We start from the raw sequence: 20,593 nt of genomic DNA, 5'->3' as shown, positions 1-20,593 counted from the left end.
AGTACAAGTGAGGGAATACAGGGGTAGGGGGGATAGCTCTCAGTACAAGTGAGGGAATACAGGGGTATGGGAGATAGCTCTCAGTACAAGTGAGGGAATACAGGGGTAGGGGAGATAGCTCTCAGTACAAGTGAGGGAATACAGGGGTAGGGGAGATAGCTCTCAGTACAAGTGAGGGAATACAGGGGTAGGGGGGATAGCTCTCAGTACAAGTGAGGGAATACAGGGGTAGGGGGATAGCTCTCAGTACAAGTGAGGGAATACAGGGATATGGGAGATAGCTCTCAGTACAAGTGAGGGAATACAGGGGTAGGGGAGATAGCTCTCAGTACAAGTGAGGGAATACAGGGGTAGGGGAGATAGCTCTCAGTACAAGTGAGGGAATACAGGGGTAGGGGAGATAGCTCTCAGTACAAGTGAGGGAATACAGGGGTAGGGGAGATAGCTCTCAGTACAAGTGAGGGAATACAGGGGTAGGGGGAGATAGCTCTCAGTACAAGTGAGGGAATACAGGGGTAGGGGAGATAGCTCTCAGTACAAGTGAGGGAATACAGGGGTAGGGGGGATAGCTCTCAGTACAAGTGAGGGAATACAGGGGTAGGGAGATAGCTCTCAGTACAATGGGGAATACAGGGTAGGGGATAGCTCTCAGTACAAGTGAGGGAATACAGGGGTAGGGGGGATAGCTCTCAGTACAAGTGAGGGAATACAGGGGTAGGGGGGATAGCTCTCAGTACAAGTGAGGGAATACAGGGGTAGGGGAGATAGCTCTCAGTAACAAGTGAGGGAAATACAGGGGTAGGGGAGATAGCTCTCAGTACAAGTGAGGGAATACAGGGGTTAGGGGAGATAGCTCTCAGTACAAGTGAGGGAAATACAGGGGTAGGGGGAGATAGCTCTCAGTACAAAGTGAGGGAATACAGGGGTAGGGGAGATAGCTCTCAGTACAAGTGAGGGAATACAGGGGTAGGGGAGATAGCTCTCAGTACAAGTGAGGGAATACAGGGGTAGGGGAGATAGCTCTCAGTACAAGTGAGGGAATACAGGGGTAGGGGAGATAGCTCTCAGTACAAGTGAGGGAATACAGGGGTAGGGAGATAGCTCTCAGTACAAGTGAGGGAATACAGGGGTAGGGGAGATAGCTCTCAGTACAAGTGAGGGAATACAGGGGTAGGGGAGATAGCTCTCAGTACAAGTGAGGGAATACAGGGGTAGGGGAGATAGCTCTCAGTACAAGTGAGGGAATACAGGGGTAGGGGAGATAGCTCTCAGTACAAGTGAGGGATACAGGGTTATGGGAGATAGCTCTCAGTACAAGTGAGGGAATACAGGGGTAGGGGAGATAGCTCTCAGTACAAGTGAGGGAATACAGGGGTAGGGGAGATAGCTCTCAGTACAAGTGAGGGAATACAGGGGTATGGGAGATAGCTCTCAGTACAAGTGAGGGAATACAGGGGTAGGGGAGATAGCTCTCAGTACAAGTGAGGGAATACAGGGGTAGGGGAGATAGCTCTCAGTACAAGTGAGGGAATACAGGGGTAGGGGAGATAGCTCTCAGTACAAGTGAGGGAATACAGGGGTAGGGGAGATAGCTCTCAGTACAAGTGAGGGAATACAGGGTTATGGGAGATAGCTCTCAGTACAAGTGAGGGAATACAGGGGTAGGGGAGATAGCTCTCAGTACAAGTGAGGGAATACAGGGGTATGGGAGATAGCTCTCAGTACAAGTGAGGGAATACAGGGGTATGGGAGATAGCTCTCAGTACAAGTGAGGGAATACAGGGGTAGGGGAGATAGCTCTCAGTACAAGTGAGGGAATACAGGGGTAGGGGGGATATCTCTCAGTACAAGTGAGGGAATACAGGGGTATGGGAGATAGCTCTCAGTACAAGTGAGGGAATACAGGGGTAGGGGGGATATCTCTCAGTACAAGTGAGGGAATACAGGGGTATGGGAGATAGCTCTCAGTACAAGTGAGGGAATACAGGGGTATGGGAGATAGCTCTCAGTACAAGTGAGGGAATACAGGGGTAGGGGGGATAGCTCTCAGTACAAGTGAGGGAATACAGGGGTATGGGAGATAGCTCTCAGTACAAGTGAGGGAATACAGGGGTAGGGGAGATAGCTCTCAGTACAAGTGAGGGAATACAGGGGTAGGGGAGATAGCTCTCAGTACAAGTGAGGGAATACAGGGGTATGGGGGATAGCTCTCAGTACAAGTGAGGGAATACAGGGGTAGGGGAGATAGCTCTCAGTACAAGTGAGGGAATACAGGGGTAGGGGAGATAGCTCTCAGTACAAGTGAGGGAATACAGGGGTAGGGGAGATAGCTCTCAGTACAAGTGAGGGAATACAGGGGTAGGGGGGATAGCTCTCAGTACAAGTGAGGGAATACAGGGGTAGGGGAGATAGCTCTCAGTACAAGTGAGGGAATACAGGGGTAGGGGAGATAGCTCTCAGTACAAGTGAGGGAATACAGGGGTATGGGAGATAGCTCTCTGTACAAGTTGCCCCAGGGACTGGTCCGATTGCCATCTTGGAGTCAGGAAGGATTTTTTTCCCCTCTGGGGCAAATTAGAGAGGCTTCAGATGGGGTTTTTGCCTTCCTCTGGATCAACTAGTAGTTAGGCAGGTTATATATAGGCATTATGGTTGAACGTGATGGACGTATGTCTTTTTTCAACCCAACTTACCATGTTACTATGTATGTTACTATGTAGTACAAACCTTGACCTTATTCCTACACAACCCCCCAGGTATTATTTTACCTCTACTGCATGATAATGCAAGTGTCTCAGTGGCTTAGGTCCAAGCACTTACTTGAGTAGCGATTGATATTGCAGTAATCTGTTTCACAGCATGATGCAGCCATATATATTGATCGATTTCCTGTGTCGATGACGGATGTTTGGTTGCACAGCGCTTTTGTTGAGCACCCTTTCATTACGGTATTGGATGAGAAGCTTCCAGCTGGAAAATAACAGATAAACGTTTATTATACATTTATACATTTTCTACATGATATTTGTTCTTGTGGTTTTATACAAACTGCGAGTGAAAGTGTAAATAGTGTACAAAAGGGGATGCTTTCTGTGCCTGGATTTGAACCTACTGCTTTTCCAGTTCAGACATGATGGCTGTGGGTTCAAAGCTTCCCAGGGCCAGAATTCCTGAGTATATATTAAACAATTGCTAAATTTACCCATTATGTATTTGCCAAAGTGCAAATACTTCAGATAACTTCCGATCGGTATTCTGTCTAATATCACCCCTTCTTTGCAATTTGAGATGTAATCTTAAAGGAACAGTAACACCAAAATATGAAAGTGTATAAAAGTAATTATAGTTTAATGCACTGTTGCGTTTGCCCCAGAAACAGTACTATAGTTTATATAAACAAAACTGCTGTGTGGGGGCAGCTACTCAAAGGTAAAAAAGGCACAGGTTACTTAGAAGAAAACAGATAAGCTCTGTAGAATACAATGATGTTTTATCTGTTATCTGCTATGTAACCTAGGCCTTTTCTGCTTTTTTCCAGCTTGAATGGCTGCCCCCGGGGCTACACAGCAGCTGTGTATGAACATTTGTGACAGGCCTGTTAATCCGCTGGCTCCTGGTACATTGTTTCACAAGTCAGAGCCGCCATGGCAGAGAACAGCAAGGGACAGATAGTGCTTTTAATTGCAATTACATTTACAAATATGTTAAGGCCATTGAAAACGTGTAATACGTTTATATTGGAAAGTTGCTTAGAATGGGAAAATTGAGATTGCATTTTGTTTTGTGATTATGGAATTTGCAACTGTATGTAACTGTGTATATTACTACAGGTATCGGACCCCTTATCCGGAAACCCATTAACCAGAAAATTCTGAATTACAGAAAGGCCATCTCCCATAGACCCCATTCTAATCTAATTAAAATTTGAAAAAAATGATTTCCTTTTTCTCTGTAATAATAAAACAGTTCCTGTACTTGATCCCAACTAAGATATAATTACCCCTTATTGGGGGCAGAACAGCCCTATTGGGTTTATTTAATGGTTAAATGATTCCCTTTTCTCTGTAATAATAAAACAGTACCTGTACTTGATCCCAACTAAGATATAATTACCCCTTATTGGGGGCAGAACAGCCCTATTGGGTTTATTTCATGGTTAAATGATTCCCTTTTCTCTGTAATAATAAAACAGTACCTGTACTTGATCCCAACTAAGATATAATTACCCCTTATTGGGGCAGAACAGCCCTATTGGGTTTATTTAATGGTTAAATGATTCCCTTTTCTCTGTAATAATAAAACAGTACCTGTACTTGATCCCAACTAAGATATAATTACCCCTTATTGGGGGCAGAACAGCCCTATTGGGTTTATTTCATGGTTAAATGATTCCCTTTTCTCTGTAATAATAAAACAGTACCTGTACTTGATCCCAACTAAGATATAATTACCCCTTATTGGGGCAGAACAGTCCTATTGGGTTTATTTCATGGTTAAATGATTCCCTTTTCTCTGTAATAATAAAACAGTACCTGTACTTGATCCCAACTAAGATATAATTACCCCTTATTGGGGGCAGAACAGCCGTATTGGGTTTATTTCATGGTTAAATGATTCCCTTTTCTCTGTAATAATAAAATAAAATCCTATTGGGTTTCATTACTGTTTAAATATTTTTTTTAGCAGACTCAAGGAATGGAGATCCGAATTATGGAAAGACCCCTTATCTGGAAAACCCCAGGTCCCGAGCATTCTGGATAACAGGTCCCATACCTGTATTTAGTTTTTATTTATTGCAGTGTTTATTCCCTGTGTACAATTAATGTGAAATGCACCATGCTGCATATATAAGATGTGCTCTATAAATAGAAGGGAAGATACTGTACATATCAAACTGGGGCTTAGATTCAGTTCAGGATTCTTCTCTATTATTTATCAAACAGATAGGGGCATTAGGGGGCAAGGAAAAGGACAGAGAGCAGTATAGGAAAATAAAATGAAGTAAAATGTAACCATTCCGCACAGTAAAACTACCCTGTAAAAGGAAAATATTGAAAAATATTGAATAAATATAATTTATTCTTTTTTCTGCTGTCGGAAGTCCATAAAACAGCAATCATTTCAGCAATTTGTTTTGTCCCATACTGTAGTAGGAAATTTATTCCTGTGCCATAATCTCCAGTCGGTTCTGTTTGTGGAATAAACGCCGCACCCCATAAATAATATCCGTATTACAGCGTAGCATGATGTATACACTGTGAATACACTGAGAGGGGAACAGATGTTTATTTCTATAACACGCGGCGCAGCATAGAAGCCAAATGTACGTAGGCAGCGCCATTGATTGAATGTTGCCCTGCACTTAATGGGTTAACATTTTTATATGGATTTCTGGAATATATTTGGGATAATATTCGGGATATTTGGTCCCCCAAATATGGAAGTTCTTTGGGGGACCGCAATATGAGAAAAGAACAATTATGTCATTCAAGGGTGCGTCAAAATTATCTGACTTTTGAGTGGTTTTCGTTCTCTCGTTTGGGCCCCTCCTCTGTGGGAGGAGCCACTGCCTCTTCCTAAGTCCAGACACATATAAAACTGACTAATATTATAACTTATTATATACAAAAAGCATGTTTATTTCTCCTGTACCTCCTTTGGTTGAGTTGGAGCAACCCTCTTTGGTGTTACCGGTAATTTTTTTGTTATAAATTCAGATTTAGACAAAGCTCATGAATTTATGAAATAATAAATGTTTGCTATGATTCTTTGTGTGAGAAAAACAAGAGATGGTTTGTTGAGAAGGTCTATGGGGAAAATCAGCTTTAAACATGTCATGAAGACTTGCCCACCATTACTCTTCCTTAGCGCACTGCCGATGCACCAACATGCTCTTGCTCATATCATCCTTTTTCTTCTTTATCCTCATTTGGAGGGCAGGTGTAGTGTATATATATAGCAACAGGGTCAGACTGGGGGGTGCAGGGCCCACCGGGGGGCCCACAACCTCCCAAAATGCCCCCTCCGGCCGCATCACCCGCACCCACCGCAGGGGCCCCTGCCGCGCACCCCTAACCCCCTGCAGGGGCACCCACCCAACGTCCTCCCCGACGCTCTCCCCGACGTTCTGGGCTCTCTGCAAAAAGCCTACTTTTTTAATTAAGTTTGAGAAACATTGTATCTTTTTTAGTGTTCAGTGCAGGAAATCAAAGGGAAATGAGGGACTTTTCAGAAAGCTGCGAGTTGCGCTGTCAAAATGGGGACAGTTGGGAGGTATGTATTGGCAAAGAAAGATTAGCCAAAAGGACAGCTGCCATTGACTTCTACCTCGACAACTTTTAGATATAATTTTACTTTCAGATTTGATGCATAATAAAGGGTGAAAAAAAATCACAGAAAAATCTTATTTTTGCCAAGAAAAAGGAATCATAAAAAAATATGACCTTTACTAAATGGACTCCAAAGGCTATTTTATAAATGAACAAAACAATATAAACTGCTGGAGTAACTGTCAAATTGTAGGAGGGACTGAGCAGTTTCTCTGTCCATGTTGGGATTATGTCTCCTTTATTAATGAATGAAAAAACATATGTTGGGGGGTGAGATGAGGCACTTGTGGCTGCCAGTGTTGGTCCCAATAAAATATAGAAAAAAATGATGTTTTCCTTGTGTGTTCCTCTTGTCCAACTCATGAAATATGACGGCCAGACCCCCTTGGCTTGACTGACAAGAGACCATTCATACACGAAAAGAAAAACTCTTTGTACTGATATAACTCTTGCAACCATGGGATGTTTGTACACGGGCTGCTCTACGTACAGCAATAATGCACCTCTCGGGTTTTATGTCTTCAAAAGAGCCAGATCCAATCACAACCATGGTTTGATCCCTTCCCCGGATGCAGGGAAACAAATGAAAGGGTATTGTGTCTAATATCTTTGAAACACAGGTTTCCGACAACAATCAAAGCAGATCAGGGAGACACCGTAGCTTTAATGTGTTTTTCTTCCGAATGTTGATTTTCAATATCTGAGCTGCTGGCTTCCCTCTGGATGCTGCCTGGGAGGGGTCTACAGCATGGGCGGAATGTTTTATAGTTTAGAACACAATAATATTCACATATTTCACGATTAGGCAGAGATGTGGGATCTGGGAGCAAGGTCCTAATTTTAGAAGGCTCATATTAATGTAGGGACCCATAGGGTTAACATGTCCCTATGGCTTTAAACCCTACAACTTCCAAGTCTGTGCTGTTACTGGGCAAAGACCCAGGTATCAGTTTATAGTTTTGCATATGCGTCTTATTGGTTAACAGGGAGACCACTCCCTTGGCAATCTGATATAGTGCTTAGCAGGGGGATGGGGCTTCCTCTTTGGCTGCTTCTGCTGACCCAGGTGGGAGTTCCACTGAGCCTGGGATCAACAGGGCCCCAGTAAAGCCTTCTACCCTAGAGTCTTCATCTAGCTCTAGAGAAGTCAGGGACAGGGACCCCGTGAATGAGGAGTAGTGAGTATCAGGATAATTTATAAGAGCAGTTTCTAGGAAAGTGAGATAGTGAGATTAGTTAGAAAGAGCAGTTTCTGGCTCCAACCAGGAGAGATTAGCTGGAAGTATCTTCCCTACAGGCACTGTTGCCTTAGAGCAGGACATCCTATCCCTGATCCATAGTCGGCTGTGAGGGATCCTTGGCTGCTAAGGGACACCCTGAGGAAACAGATACTGGGCCAGGCTACTCTCCACAGGGAGGCCATGCTGGTTGGTGGTCCTTACCTTCCCCACCCTCGGCTGAGGTGGGCTATACGATACGAGTGGACACCATATTTTTCTACCTACTATGCATTGAACCCGGGTAATTTGGTGCCAAAGCACAACGTGATGATGTGATGTGACGGCACGCACTAGAGTTCCATGTGGCACTTATGGGCGCCACCACCTTGGGGTACGTAACAGTAGGACCCAGACTTCTTCTGACACAAAGCCTTGTATCACATATTTCACGCCTTTCATTTTAAAATGGTGACATTCTTCTCAGAACTTGTGACTAATCATTCGGGACATTCGACTGTGAGAATTGATGGCTTTTCATCCAGTTCTAGTATAAGTTATTCTCATTCCAAAGATAGGTGACCCATATTAGTGAGATGAGTCTGAATAACATAAGCGACGTCAAGGGAATTTACGACTCTGCCAAAACAGCTACAAAGGCTTCCTGCAGCTTCCCCGGCATTGCGCTACTGCGGTATAATCACAGCTTTATATGCTTTAATGTCAGTCGAAGGGGAAATGTCCCAGTTTGTACTCTGGTTAGATTGCTTGGGGTTCTGTTTGTCCTTTGGAGTATTCAATTGGCTGCAGTGTTTCCTGGGGCTGGATATACTCTTATAATGTATTTAAAGAACAAACCTATGACTAAGTTCCCATCGAGTCGTTCTGTACCAGAACTTTAAAGGGACACTGTCACAATTTTTATGGGGTACTTTTTATTTCTAAATGACACTGTTGCATCTGCTGACCCAGGTGGGAGTTACACTGATATCTTCCCCCCCCCAGCAGCTCCCAGTAGGTATCAGAATAGCACTCAATAGTAAGAAATGCAAGTCCGGCTTGGGACTCCTCCAGTTACATGGGAGTAGGAGAAACAATAGGTTAGCTGAAAGCAGTTCTAATGTGTAGCGCTGGCTCCTTGTGAAAGCTCAGACTCAGTCACACTTTACTGCTGCGTTGCAATTGGAGTGATATCCCCCCCCCCCCCAGCAGCCGATCAGCAGAACAATGGGAAGGGAGCAAGATAGCAGCTCCCAGTAGGTATCAGAATAGCACTCAATAGTAAGAAATCCAAGTCCGGCTTGGGACTCCTCCAGTTACATGGGAGTAGGAGAAACAATAGGTTACCTGAAAGCAGTTCTAATGTGTAGCACTGGCTCCTTGTGAAAGCTCAGACTCAGTCACACTTTACTGCTGCACTGCAAGTTGGAGTGATACCCCCCCCCCAGCAGCCAATCAGCAGAACAATGGGAAGGGAGCAGGATAGCAGCTCCCAGTAGGTATCAGAATAGCACTCAATAGTAAGAAATCCAAGTCCGGCTTGGGACTCCTCCAGTTACATGGGAGTAGAAGAAACAATAGGTTACCTGAAAGCAGTTCTAATGTGTAGCACTGGCTCCTTGTGAAAGCTCAGACTCAGTCACACTTTACTGCTGCACTGCAAGTTGGAGTGATACCCCCCCCCAGCAGCCAATCAGCAGAACAATGGGAAGGGAGCAGGATAGCAGCTCCCAGTAGGTATCAGAATAGCACTCAATAGTAAGAAATCCAAGTCCAGCTTGGGACTCCCCCAGTTTCATGGGAGTAGGAGAAACAATAGGTTAGCTGAAAGCAGTTCTAATGTGTAGCGCTGGCTGAAAGCTCAGACTCAGGCACAATGCACTGAGATGGCGCCTACACACCAATATTACAACTACAAATACATTTAATGGTTCAAGAATAAAAATTTAAATGGCAGAGGGAATTATTTGCTATATATACAGTGTCATTTAGCAATAAAATGTACCCCATAAAAATTATGCTGTCCCTATACATCTGCCCATATAGTATATCTCTGACTTCAGTAGATTTTGAGCTTCACTAGGGCAGGGCCTGGAGTTAAATGATTAAATATCAGTGTGTAATATATCAGTGCTAAATAAATCAACAACAATGATCCGCAGAGATACATAAAACTGTGTTATTGTCTTTGTACCCCCGGTATATGTATATATAGCTGTCTGAGAAATAGAGTGATGGGCCCTGCGGCTTCCTACAACGAGCACTTTGTGATACACACACAGCATGTGGGGCACCGGGCCTTGCTCCGACAACTCGTTCCAGTCAATAAACGTATCAGTCAATCAGGAATCCCTTCATGTAAGCCTCAGAGACAGCGGAGGCTTCTCTCCTTCAGGTAAGTGACATATAACATCTCTGTAAATGCGCCGGCTCATCCGGAGATGGCTAAATGTGCCTGCACTTGGCAGCAAGTAATGATCACTGTCACATAACACTTGTATTAGAATCCCATTTCCCCGGTGCAGAGTGCCCGGACATTTGCTCTAGAAGAGGTATTTATTTCATCCTCCCTCTGCACAAATAGTCATATTTCCTGATCCGTTCTTTGCAGGTTGTCGTGTCATATAATTGTAGGTCACTGCCATTGTATAAATATATGGAATTGTACATCTCTCTGAATGACTTCCCTGCACTCTCGTTGCCCTGCTACGTTCTACTGCCTCATCTGTTCCCCAAATAGCGGTTTTATTTGTGCTTATATCTAATGGGGGTCATCCACAAACCAGTCTGGCCTACTGCATTCTGCTGCCTATTCTGCTTCTTATAGTCCTGTTATATCTGTAGGGGTATATCTATGACTATATATAGTACACAGGGAGGAGCACACCCTATACAAGTCCAAATGCCCTTGGTGCAGGTCAAAAACAAAAATATAATAGAAAGAGTGCCGCACTCAGGGACTTGATACAAAAGAAAAAGTGTTTTTATTGAAAAAATTCCATATATATATATATAATGGATGGGGGGGAATCAATGAATCACTCTTCTGCTTATCAAAGTCCTGTTATCTGTGGTTATGTATATACAGTATCAACTTTTCCCAGCATCCTCCTCAACATCCTCCCACCAGCTCCCCCCTGGCTCCCTCTGTCCTTCGGCTGCATCTGTCCGCCGGCTCTTCACTGCATCCTTTTATACAGTTGCGCCCCTTGCGTACTAAAGTCACGCGCACGCACGTGCAGGACCCATAATTCTTTAAAGGGGGCTGGAATCGGCTGGCCAGATTAAAAAGCCCAACGGGCCAGATGTGGCCCGCGGGCCGTAGTTTGCCCACCCCTGCCTTATACCCTAACATGAATAACATTTTAGCACCCCCAGTTATTGTACCTTCCCTTCTCCTATAATGTCCTGCCAGCTCTGATAATCCTGTTATCTGTAGTTATATAGACAGAGAGTGTTGCCTATATAGTTACAAAGGGTTGAAAAAAGACCAGAGTCCATCAAGTTCAACCCTTCCAAGTAAACCCAGCACACACAACCTATACTGACCATTAGGTAAAACATGTACATATATATTTATTGGTGTATATCATGTTTATTAATGTATATTTCTATATAGATACAACAGTACACATTTTTGGGCCTTGGTCTACTGACCATCTGGATACTTAGGCCAGTCCATTAAAATGCATTATGTCAATACTGGGAGAACCCTGGCATATGGACTTTTTATCAATAGGGCACCAGAGCATATACATATAGCATTTATACCAATGTCAAACCTCAGCTTTAATATAAACGCCACCGCTTTGGAGTTTACTCCTGTGTTCAATAAGGGGCAAATAAATGGCGCTTGCACTGAAATGCTTATTCATTCAATTTAAACAAAATATATATTTATTTTATTACAAGCATCAAATGGTCTGTGGTTTTGTTTTAGCCCTAATACATAGTTACATTAGTTATATATATCTATCTATACTCTCAAATATATAAACCATATATACAACCACTAATACTAACTGTAGATATTAGTATCACAATAGCCTTGGATACTATGCTTGTTCAAGAACTCATCCAGGCCCCTCTTATAGGCATTAACAGAATCAACCTTCTCACCCTACTATATGTTATTGCCTTACCTACTCACCAAAATATCTATGGCTATATATAAGTAGGAGGGAGGGGGTCACCTACACATCAGACTGTGTTATGAGGGATTGGTACTGTTACATCCCATTCCCAAATAGCTCACCTTGAGATCTATAAGCCAGGGAGATGCAGGTGGTTTCATAGGCCGGACAATTCTTGGCCACCATACGGCAGGAGCTGGTACTTCCAATACACTGTAGGCACCGCAAACTGTTAACTGCAGAAAGAAAGAAAAGAAGTTGATTTTACATTGCAGCTACAGGATAAAGTAACATGGCCGGACAGCATTGGGGTTGTCCTATTTTTTTGGCCACATTGTATCTAGAACTGGATCTGTAGCACCTGAAATAAACTGATCACTACATGGCAAAGTTTGTTATGTAACTCATGGAAACCAATCGTGTATTTGTTATTATTATGCTCACTGCAGGAAAAAGTGTACAAGCTAAATGCTCATTGGGTGCTGTGAGGTCATTCTACCAAGGATAGAAATTGTCGGTCATCAAAAAGAACATCTGATTGGTTGGTAATGGGTCAGATGATTAGTTTCTTGCTTCCATATAGGACTAGTAATGACGAGCGGCTTATGGTGGCGCAAGCGGTGTGCTTTTTGTTACCCCTAAGGTGTCTCCTTCTGCAGGATGCAAGTGGAGCTCATTTCCCAAGACTGGGCTAATTTGCACCTTGGCCGTAATCCATAGGAAGAAATCAAACTTTTTCTACTATTGTTCTGCAGAAAAATACTGATTGGTTGCTATGGGTTACTGCCTCGGTGCAAATTTGGTAAATAAAACCCATTTATAGCAACACTTTTTTTTAATTATTTATTTGTAGAAAGTTATCAGTTTCCAGGACATGTTTCAAGAGAATCGGGAAAATATGAGCTTTTGTGTGTGGCCCCTCCAGAGAGCCCAATCAAGAATAATTAATCATAGGCACACAATAAAATATCAACTGGCACTTACTGACGGCTTTGATAAATGTTTCCCTTTCGCTACCGTAGGACATGATTCTCATAGTGTGATCGTTCGGCGATGGACCTAAATGCCCTGATTATGAAAGGAATCTTCAGAAACTGTCAGCAAAGCACAACTCTGGCTTCCAATCTGCAGGTTATTCCTTCATAGAGAATTAGCAGCCCGTAAACCAACACATTGCAGGGAAGCAGAATGCATCTACATTTGAAAATTTTTGCTTATTTTTACAAGGGAAGGTTTATTTCAATAAAGGAGATTCAAAGAGAAGAATTCACATAGATTGTTAGCTCTACGGGGCAGGGACCTCCTTCCTACTGTGTCTCATACCACATGGCACTTATATATATATATATTTATTGTATTTATTTATTATATCACTTGTCCTCCCTGTGTGTAATTTTGTATTCTGTAAGACTGTACAGCGCTGCGTACCCTTGTGGCGCTTTATAAATAAAGTTATACACACATACATACATACATAACTATTGTGTACGCTCCCTATCCCTGGCTTTTCATGTCTTCATTTTACATAGGAAGGTGGAATAGAAGTTCTGCCTTCCACATTGGTAGTGTGGCCCCAAAGCCATTAGGCCAGGGTCGGACTGGGCCACCGGGACACCGGGAAAAATCCTAGTGGGCTCCGGCCCTATCTACTGACATCGTCCGTATAATATACCCACAACTCTATCTTTTTGTGCTTGTCTATCTATTTGCCATCAATCTATTTATCTATCTGTCTGTCTACAGTATTTATCCATTCTCTTTCTATTCATTTAAGTCCCATATCCCATATATCTTTTTCCGATATAATACCCACTATGTGGAAGTGCAGAGTGAGCTTGGACGCAAGTACCTTAACAAAATGCATCACTCTCCACAATATAATATAAGAGTACAATGAGCCCCATGACTGTGCTGCACCAAACACTGCGCTACTGCCGGCGCCGGCACTGATGCGGAATTTCTGTGGGGAAAAAACATAGCAATTTGTGCGCAACTTTTGCACTTTGCATGGAACACTGGCTTGGTACCTGAGCCCTATAATCCAAACTGATGATTGTTTTTCCCTTAGAGGTGCTGTTATTAGACTGTGACAAATAGTTGTAGGAGTCGGAATCCTTCTGCAGACCAATGGCTGCGGCTGCCTCTGTAATCTGTATCAATGGGGGCCAAACTGCCAGCTCCTGCTGCATAGCAGTCAATGGAAATTGCATGATATAAAGACACTTGGTTTTCCCAATGATTTCTGTCCCCATCCTGCAATTTCTCAACAAAACAGTGGTCTAAACACAACTGGCCTTATTTATAAAGCCAGTGCATAAATCCGGTTTTCTAAGCTGCTTCTACACAGCCCTCCATTGTGTAACACAAACTATGTCAAAAGTTGTGCAAGTCTAGTAAATAGGGCAGAATGTAGGCTGGTTACTAGATTTCCATATGTTATGTAATTGCTTATGTATTACTTTCCATGGCATCCTCGTGCCTGCCCTAGACAGATAACTAAGCAACAAACTATACAATTATATTTGAGTGTATGGGATTTTGTAGCTGCATCTCTAGCTGGTAGGCAACAGTCTATGGTTGAAACTAGGTGGCAAGCATTGTATGGCTGGTTAACCGACAGCTTGCCAGTAAATGCCACCTGATACTACCTAGAACTGGACCCTGTCTAACTCAACGGCTGGTTTGTACCAAATTGAACTTGGTAATTGTTACTGAGTCAAGATTTGGACAATCAGTTTAATCATTAATATTCAAGGCCCTTTGCGTGGGCTCTGTAGTTGGGATATCTATGAAACTGTCTGATTTTGGGTACCTATGGGCAGGGGATCAGAGAACCATTTTCCGTTTTTCTGTCTGTGACATCATCCAGCCCTGTTACATATTGGAGAGCAAGCTATAAAATGGGGTTGGATGGCTTTGAAGCAAGTGAGGGAATACAGGGGTATGGGAGATAGCTCTCAGTACAAGTGAGGGAATACAGGGGATAGGGGGATAGCTCTCAGTACAAGTGAGGGAATACAGGGGTAGGGGGGTAAGCTCTCAGTACAAGTGAGGGAATCAGGGTAGGGAGATAGGCTCTCACGTCACAGTGAGGGGAAATAAACCCCAGGGGGGTAGGGAGATAGCTCTCAGTACAAGTGAGGGATACAGGGGAGGGAAGATAGCTCTCAGTTACAAGTGAAGGGATACAGGGGTGGAGAGATAGCTCTCAGTACAAGTGAGGGAATACATGGTATGGGAATAGCTCTCAGACAGTGAGGGACTACAGGGGTATGGGCGATAGCTCTCAGTTCAAGCTGAGGGATACCAGGGGATATGGGGATAGCTCTCAGTACAAGTGAGGAATACAGGGTATGGGAGATAGCTCTTCAGTACAGCTGATGGGAATACAGGGGTTAGGGGAGATAGCTTCATACAAGTGAGGGAATAAGGGGTATGGGAGATTAGCTCTCAGTTACAAGTGAGGGAATGACAGCGGGTTATGGGAGATAGCTCATCAGTACAAGTGAGGGACATACAGGGTATGGGAGAAAGCTCTTCAGTACAGTGAGGCGATACAGGGTATGGGGGATAGCTTCAGTACAGTGAGGGATACAGGGGTAGGGGGGATATCTCTCAAGTACAACGTGAGGGAATACAGGGGTAGGGGAGATAGCTCTCAGTACCAAGTGACGGGAATCAGGGGTAGGGGGGTAGCCTCTCAGTACAAGTGAGGGAATATCAGGGGTATTGGAGATAGCTCTCAGTACAAGGTGAAGGGAATACAGGGGTAGGGGAGATAGCTTCTCAGTACAAGTGAGGGGAATGACAGGGATGGGAGATAAGCCTCTTTCAGTACAAGTGAGGAATACAGGGGGTAGTGGGAGATACGCTCTCAGTACAAGTGATGGGAATACAGGGGTATTGGGGAGAAAGCTCTCAGTACAAAGTGAGGAATACAGGGTTAGGGGGATAAGCTCTCAGTACAAGTGAGGGAATTACAGGGTGTAGGGGAGATAGCTCTCAGTACAACGTGAGGGAATACAGGGGTAGGGGAGATAGCTCTCAGTACAAGTTGAGGGAATTACAGGGTAGGGGGATAGCTCTCCAGTACAAGTAGAGGGAATACAGGGTTATGTAGGGGAGATAGCTTCTCATACAAGTGAGGGAATACAGGTATTGGGAGATAGCGCTCAGTACAAGTGAGGAATAACAGCGGTTATTGGGAAGAGAAGCTCTCAGTACAAGTGAGGGATACAGGGGTAGGGGGATAGCTGCTCAGTACAAGTGAGGGAATACAGGGGTAGGAGCGGGATAAGCTCTCAGTACAAGGAGGGAATACCAGGGGTGTAGGGGAGATAGCTCTCAGTACAGTTGGAGGGAATACGGGGTATGGGAGAAAGCTTCTCAGTACAGTGAGGGAATACAGGGTAGGGGAGATAGCTCTCAGTACAAGTGAGGGAATACAGGCGTAGGGGGATAGCTCTCAGTACAAGTGAGGGAATGACAGGGGTTATGGAGAGATAGCTCTCAGTAACAAGTGAGGAATCAGGGGAGGGGAGATTAGCTCTCAGTACAACGCTGCAGGGAAATTAAGGTTTATGGGAGAAGCTCTCAGTACAGTGAGGGAATACAGGGGTTAGGGGGGATAGCTCTCAGTTACATGTGACGGAAACAAGGTGTTAGGGGAGATATGCTCTCAGTACAAGGTGAGGGAATACAGGGAGTATGGGAGATAGCTCTCAGTACAAGTGAGGGAATACAGGGGTATGGGAGAAGCTCTCAGTACAAGTGAGGCGAATACAGGGGTAGGGGGGATAGCTCTCAGTACAGTGAGGGAATACCAGGGGTAGGGGAGATAGTCTCAGTTTACAAGTGAGGGTAAGGGGTTATGGGAGAAAGCTCTCAGTACAAGTGAGGGTTACAGGGTGGGTGAGATAAGCCTTCTCAGTACAAGTGAGGGAATACAGGGGTAGGGGGATAGCTCTCAGTACAAGTGAGGGAATTACAGGGGTAATGGAGATAGCTCTCAGTAAGTGAGGAATAACAGGGGTAGGGAGAATAGCTCTCAGACAAGTGAGGGAAATAAGGGGTAGGGGAGATAGCTCTCAGTACAAGTGAGGGAAGTACAGAGGTATGGGACCGATAGCTCTCAGTACAAGTGAGGGAATTACAGGGGTAGGGGATAGCCTCAGTACAAGTTGAGGGATGACAGGGTGGGGGATAGCTCTCAGTACAAGTGAGGGATCAGGGAGGGGGGATTGCTCTCAGTACAAGTGAGGGAATACAGGGGTAGGTGGGAGATAGCTCTCCTGTACAAGTGAGAGGAATTACAGGGGTAAGGGGGATAGCTCTCAGTACAAGTGAGGAAGTACAGGGGTAGGGGAGATAGCTCTCAGTACAAGTCGAGGGAATCAGTGGGTAGGGGGATAGTTCTAGTACAAGTGAGGAACTACCAGGGGTGGGGGGATAGCTCTCAGTAACAGTGAGGGAATTACAGGTGGTCGTGGGGGGATAGGCTCTCAGTACAAGTGGAGGGAATACAGGGTTATGGGAGATTTAGCTTCTCAGTACAAGTGAGGGAATACAGGGGTAGGGGAGATAGCCTCAGTACAAGGAGGGAATACAGGGGATAAGGGGGGTAGTCTCAGTCAAGCTGAGGGATACAGGGGTATGGGGAGATAGCTCTCAGTACAAGTGAGGGAATACAGGGGTAGGGGAGATTAGCTCTCAGTGACAAAGTGGAGCGGAATACCAGGGGTAGGGGGGATAGCTCTCAGTACAACGGAGGAATACAGGGTAGGGGGATAGCTCTCAGTACAAGTGAGGGAATTACAGGGGTAGGGGGGAATAGCTCTCAGTACAACGTGAGGAATTACAGGGTTACTGGGAGATAGCTATCAGTACAAGTGAGGGAATACGGGGTAGGGAGATAGCTCTCAGTACAAGTGAGGGAATCAGGGGTAGGGGAAGATAGCTCTTTCGTACCAAGTGAGGGATACAGGGTAGGGGGATAGCTTCAGTTACAAGTGAGGGAATACAGGGGGTAGGGAGAGATCAGCTCTCAGTACCAAGTGATGGGAATACAGGGGTATGGGGAGATTAGCCTTCTCAGTACAAGTGAAGGAGAATTACAGGGGTAGGGGAGATAGCTCAGTACAAGTGAGGGAATACAGGGGTAGGGGGGATAGCTCTCAGTACAAGTGAGGATACAGGGGTAGGGGTAGCTCTCAAGTACAGTGAGGGAATACAGGGTAATATGGGAGATAGCTCTTCAGGTACAAGTGAGCGGAAATACAGGGGTAGGGGGGGATAGCTCTCAGTACAAGTTTGAGGGAATACAGACCCCCCTGGGGTAGGGGGGGTAGCTACTCAGTACAGTGAGGGAATACAGGGGTAGGGGGGGTAGCTTCAGTACAAGTGGGGAATACAGGGGTAGGGGAGATAGCTCTCAGTAACAAGTGAGGATACAGGGTATGGTGATAGCTCTCAGTACAGTGAGGATACAGGGGTTAGGGGGGATAGCTCTCAGTACAAGTAGGGAAACAGGGGATAGCGGGAGATAGCTCTCAGTACAAGTGAGGGAATACAGGGGTAGGGGGAGAATAGCTCTCAGTTACAAGTTGAGGAATACAGGGTTAGGGGAGATAGCTTCAGTTACAACGTGAGGGTAATACAGGGTAGGGGAGATAGCTCTCAGTACAAGTGAGGGAATACAGGGGTAGGGGAGATAGCTCTCAGTACAAGTGAGGGAATACAGGGGTAGGGGGGATAGCTCTCAGTACAAGTGAGGGGAATACAGGGATAGGGGAGATAGCTCTCAGTACAAGTGAGGGAATACAGGGGTAGGGGAGATAGCTCTCAGTACAAGTGAGGGAATACAGGGGTAGGGGAGATAGCTCTCAGTACAAGTGAGGGAATACAGGGTAGGGGAGAATAGCTCTCAGTACAAGTGAGGGAATACAGGGGTAGGGGAGATAGCTCTCAGTACAAGTGAGGGAATACAGGGTAGGGGGGATAGCTCTCAGTACAAGTGAGGGGAATACAGGGGGGATAGGGGGAGGAATAGCTCTCAGTACAAGTGAGGGAATACAGGGATAGGGGAGATAGCTCTCAGTACAAGTGAGGAATACAGGGTAGGGGAGATAGCTCTCAGTACAAGTGAGGGAATACAGGGGTATGGGAGATAGCTTCTCAGTAAAGTGAGGGAATACAGGGTAGGAATAGCTCTCAGTCAAGTGAGGGGAATACAGGGGTAGGGAGATAGCTCTCAGTACAAGTGAGGGAATACAGGGTTATGGGAGATAGCTCTCAGTACAAGTGAGGGAATACAGGGGTAGGGGAGATAGCTCTCAGTACAAGTGAGGGAATACAGGGGTATGGGAGATAGCTCTCAGTACAAGTGAGGGAATACAGGGTTATGGGAGATAGCTCTTAGTACAAGTTGCCCCAGGGACTGGTCCGATTGCCATCTTGGAGTCAGAAAGGAATTTTTCCCCTCTGGGGCAAATTAAAGAGGCTTCAGATGGGGTTTTTGCCTTCCTCTGGATCAACTAGCAGTTAGGCAGGTTATATATAGGCATTATGGTTGAACTTGATGGATGTGTGTCTTTTTTCAACATAACTTACTATGTTACTATGATTGGCTGGGAGCCTCAGTGCACCTCTGGAAAAAGAGGAGGACACAGAGAGAGATAGGGTTTGGAGTAAAAAAGCAGAGGTTATAAAGGTTCCCCTGCTGCAGACTGAAGTAAACAATGGCCACTTGTCCATCCAGAGTGAAGTGTGGGAATGCGGCATTTGAAAGACTGATAGACCACATGGGTTCCCCAGTGCAGGGGGTTGTGTTATATAATATTGTGTTTGCATTTAACATGTATTGCTTTTTCTTATCTTACCTAAAGTTATCTTGTTTGATTTCTTTTCCTAGTGGAACTCCCCTGAGGTGGGCTCCTCACTGCCCAATAAATGGAGACACTGCACTGTAAACCCCAGTTCCCCAGTATCTTTCAAATAAGCAAAGAGGTTTCAGGGTCTACTGGATCGCAAATATCTAACAGTCCTGTAGTACCGAGTGTGATCCTGTTCTACAGGAGTGTGCCGAGAAAGGGTTCCAGAGTTATTAAATGACTGCGGTCCCTCCAAACTGATCAATCTGGGATCCCCTCTGAAGGGGTGCGTTTCTACAGGGATGTTCAACTTATGGCCCTCAAGCTGTTGCTGAGCAACCACTAAAAGTATCCCCAGTGCCTTTGTGGTTCCTCCAAACTCATTGATTTGGGGGGCTCCAATCAGCGATGTTCCGAACTGGTGTTCCGTTGTTGACCTGCACATTTCAGCAGCCCCTAAATTCTTTTGGTGATGTTGGGCCCTCAATGTCAACTTCTCTGGTGGGTTTAAGAGGACCGGTTGGACTCTGCTTTTCCCATGCACATAAATCCAAATGGAAGTTTGGAGTCCCCCCCTTTAGGTTGGGGAATGCCCTGCCGGGGGATGTTGGGTAGGGGGTTCCTCAAGGTGAGGGCAGTGAGGTTGGGGAATGCCCTGCCGGGGGATGTTGGGTAGGGGGTTCCTCACGGTGAGGGCAGTGAGGGGTTGGGGAATGCCCTGCCGGGGGATGTTGGGTAGGGGGTTCCTCACGGTGAGGGCAGTGCGGTTGGGGAATGCCTGCCGGGGGATGTTGGGTAGGGGCTTCCTCACGGTGAGGGCAGTGAGGTTGGGGAATGCCCTGCCGGGGGATGTTGGGTAGGGGGTTCCTCACGGTGAGGGCAGTGCGGTTGGGGAATGCCCTGCCGGGGGATGTTGGGTAGGGGGTTCCTCACGGTGAGGGCAGTGAGGTTGGGGAATGCCCTGCCGGGGGATGTTGGGTAGGGGTTTCCTCACGGTGAGGGCAGTGAGGTTGGGGAATGCCCTGCCGGGGGATGTTGGGTAGGGG

General features: G+C 45.4%; 1 protein-coding gene across 1 annotated transcript in view; it reads right to left on the bottom strand.

Annotated features, from left to right (window-relative positions):
* The window catches only part of LOC101730998 (urokinase plasminogen activator surface receptor-like), a 38,430-nt gene that overhangs the window by 5,873 nt on the left and 11,964 nt on the right, over window positions 1–20,593 (bottom strand). The window contains exons 2-3 of the mRNA XM_031906653.1: window positions 11,802–11,915; window positions 2,821–2,970 (exon numbers count right to left, since the gene is read on the bottom strand). Of these exons, the coding sequence (XP_031762513.1) occupies window positions 2,821–2,970; window positions 11,802–11,915 (264 nt within the window). The remainder of the gene's footprint in view (window positions 1–2,820; window positions 2,971–11,801; window positions 11,916–20,593) is intronic.

Source organism: Xenopus tropicalis, chromosome 7, assembly GCF_000004195.4.
Source record: "Xenopus tropicalis strain Nigerian chromosome 7, UCB_Xtro_10.0, whole genome shotgun sequence".
NCBI classification, from domain to species: Eukaryota; Metazoa; Chordata; class Amphibia; order Anura; family Pipidae; genus Xenopus; species Xenopus tropicalis.
Note: the sequence above shows the minus strand (reverse complement) of the source record. Positions and strands in the feature narration are given on the sequence as shown.